Source organism: Bison bison, unplaced genomic scaffold (assembly GCF_000754665.1).
Source record: "Bison bison bison isolate TAMUID 2011002044 unplaced genomic scaffold, Bison_UMD1.0 scf7180017864519, whole genome shotgun sequence".
In the NCBI taxonomy this organism is placed as follows: Eukaryota; Metazoa; Chordata; class Mammalia; order Artiodactyla; family Bovidae; genus Bison; species Bison bison.
Window position 1 is genome coordinate 11,607,494 of NW_011495072.1, and position 1,172 is coordinate 11,608,665.

The following is a 1,172-nucleotide window of genomic DNA, read 5'->3' on the forward strand; positions in this document are numbered from 1 at the left end:
CCTGCAATGTGGGAGACCTGAGTTCAATCCCTGGGTTGGGAAGATCCCCTGGAGAAGGGAAAGGCTACCCACTCCATTATTCTGGCCGGGAGAATTCCATGGACTGTATATTCCATGGGGTCGCAAAGAGTCGGACACGACTGAGCGACTTTCACTTCACAGCAACAGCTCAACCAGGAGTGGCCTCGCGAAACGGCTAGTAAGGGCCAAAACGAACTTCTAGAAGAGAGAAGTGAAAACACAGGCTAGGGACCAAGGACTCGGGGTGTGGGCACAAGAGGCACTGGGGGTTCTAGATGTGCACGCGACGGGGGAACCCGCGGAGTAGTACAGGAAACAGGAGTTAGGGACACGGAGAAGCCAAAGGGAGGACTCCAATGGGAGGGGGCGGGGAGAACGGCCACGTCAATCGGGCTCCGCCCGCCACGTTTTCCCTAGTGTACTGGACTCCCATCCTTTGCTCTGGGCATTGGTTCTCACCGTTCGTCATGGCGGCTGGGCCCGGTCCTGGATAGGGAGTCCGGGGGAGGGGTCAGTGGCGGTAGCGGCGAAGACCGGGGGAACCCAGCTCCCACCTGACACTTCCCGATCCGGGCCGCGGCAACGGGCAGGAGCCGTACTACGCAGGCGCAAGGGAAGGGAGGCGAGCGCCAAACGCAATCAGTCGTGGCTAGGAGATTACCGAGCTAGGGGAACCTGCGTGGGTGGAACTCGCAAGAAAAGGTGTGGGTGAGAAGAAAGCTGTCCAGAAGGCGTCCTTCGTGGCCATGGTAAACAATATCTTCTGGGTGCCCCTGCAGATTTAGTGCTGGGGCTAATCTGACCTGCTCCCGTCGTTGTGTTTGAAAAGGTAAAGTGAAAGAAACTGAAGTTGTGTCCGACTCTTTGCGACCCTATGGACTGTAGCCTACCAGGCTCCTCCGTCCATGGGATTTTCCAGGCGAGAGTACTGAAGTGGGTTGCCATTTCCTTCTCCAGGGCATCCTCCCGACCCAGGGATCGAACCCGGGTCTCATGCATTGCAGGCAGACGCTTTACCGTCTGAGCCGGAAAAGGTAAAGGCTTGCAGTTTTGCACTTTATTTTTCGCTGTGGCAGCTGCTCTGGTTGTGTGTGTGCAGCAGCCCCCCTGCAATGGAGAAGTCTCTCAAGCTTCCACGTAAGAGAACGCAG

The 1,172-nt window shown here is 57.3% G+C and overlaps 1 protein-coding gene across 1 annotated transcript in view; it reads right to left on the reverse strand.

Annotated features, from left to right (window-relative positions):
- TMEM167B (transmembrane protein 167B) overlaps positions 1 to 608 on the reverse strand; it is a 5,676-nt gene extending 5,068 nt beyond the window's left edge. Inside the window, exon 1 of the mRNA XM_010830924.1 lies at positions 481 to 608. Within this exon, the coding sequence (XP_010829226.1) occupies positions 481 to 490 (10 nt within the window). The 5' untranslated portion in view covers positions 491 to 608. The remainder of the gene's footprint in view (positions 1 to 480) is intronic.
- Positions 609 to 1,172: the final 564 nt, after the last annotated feature.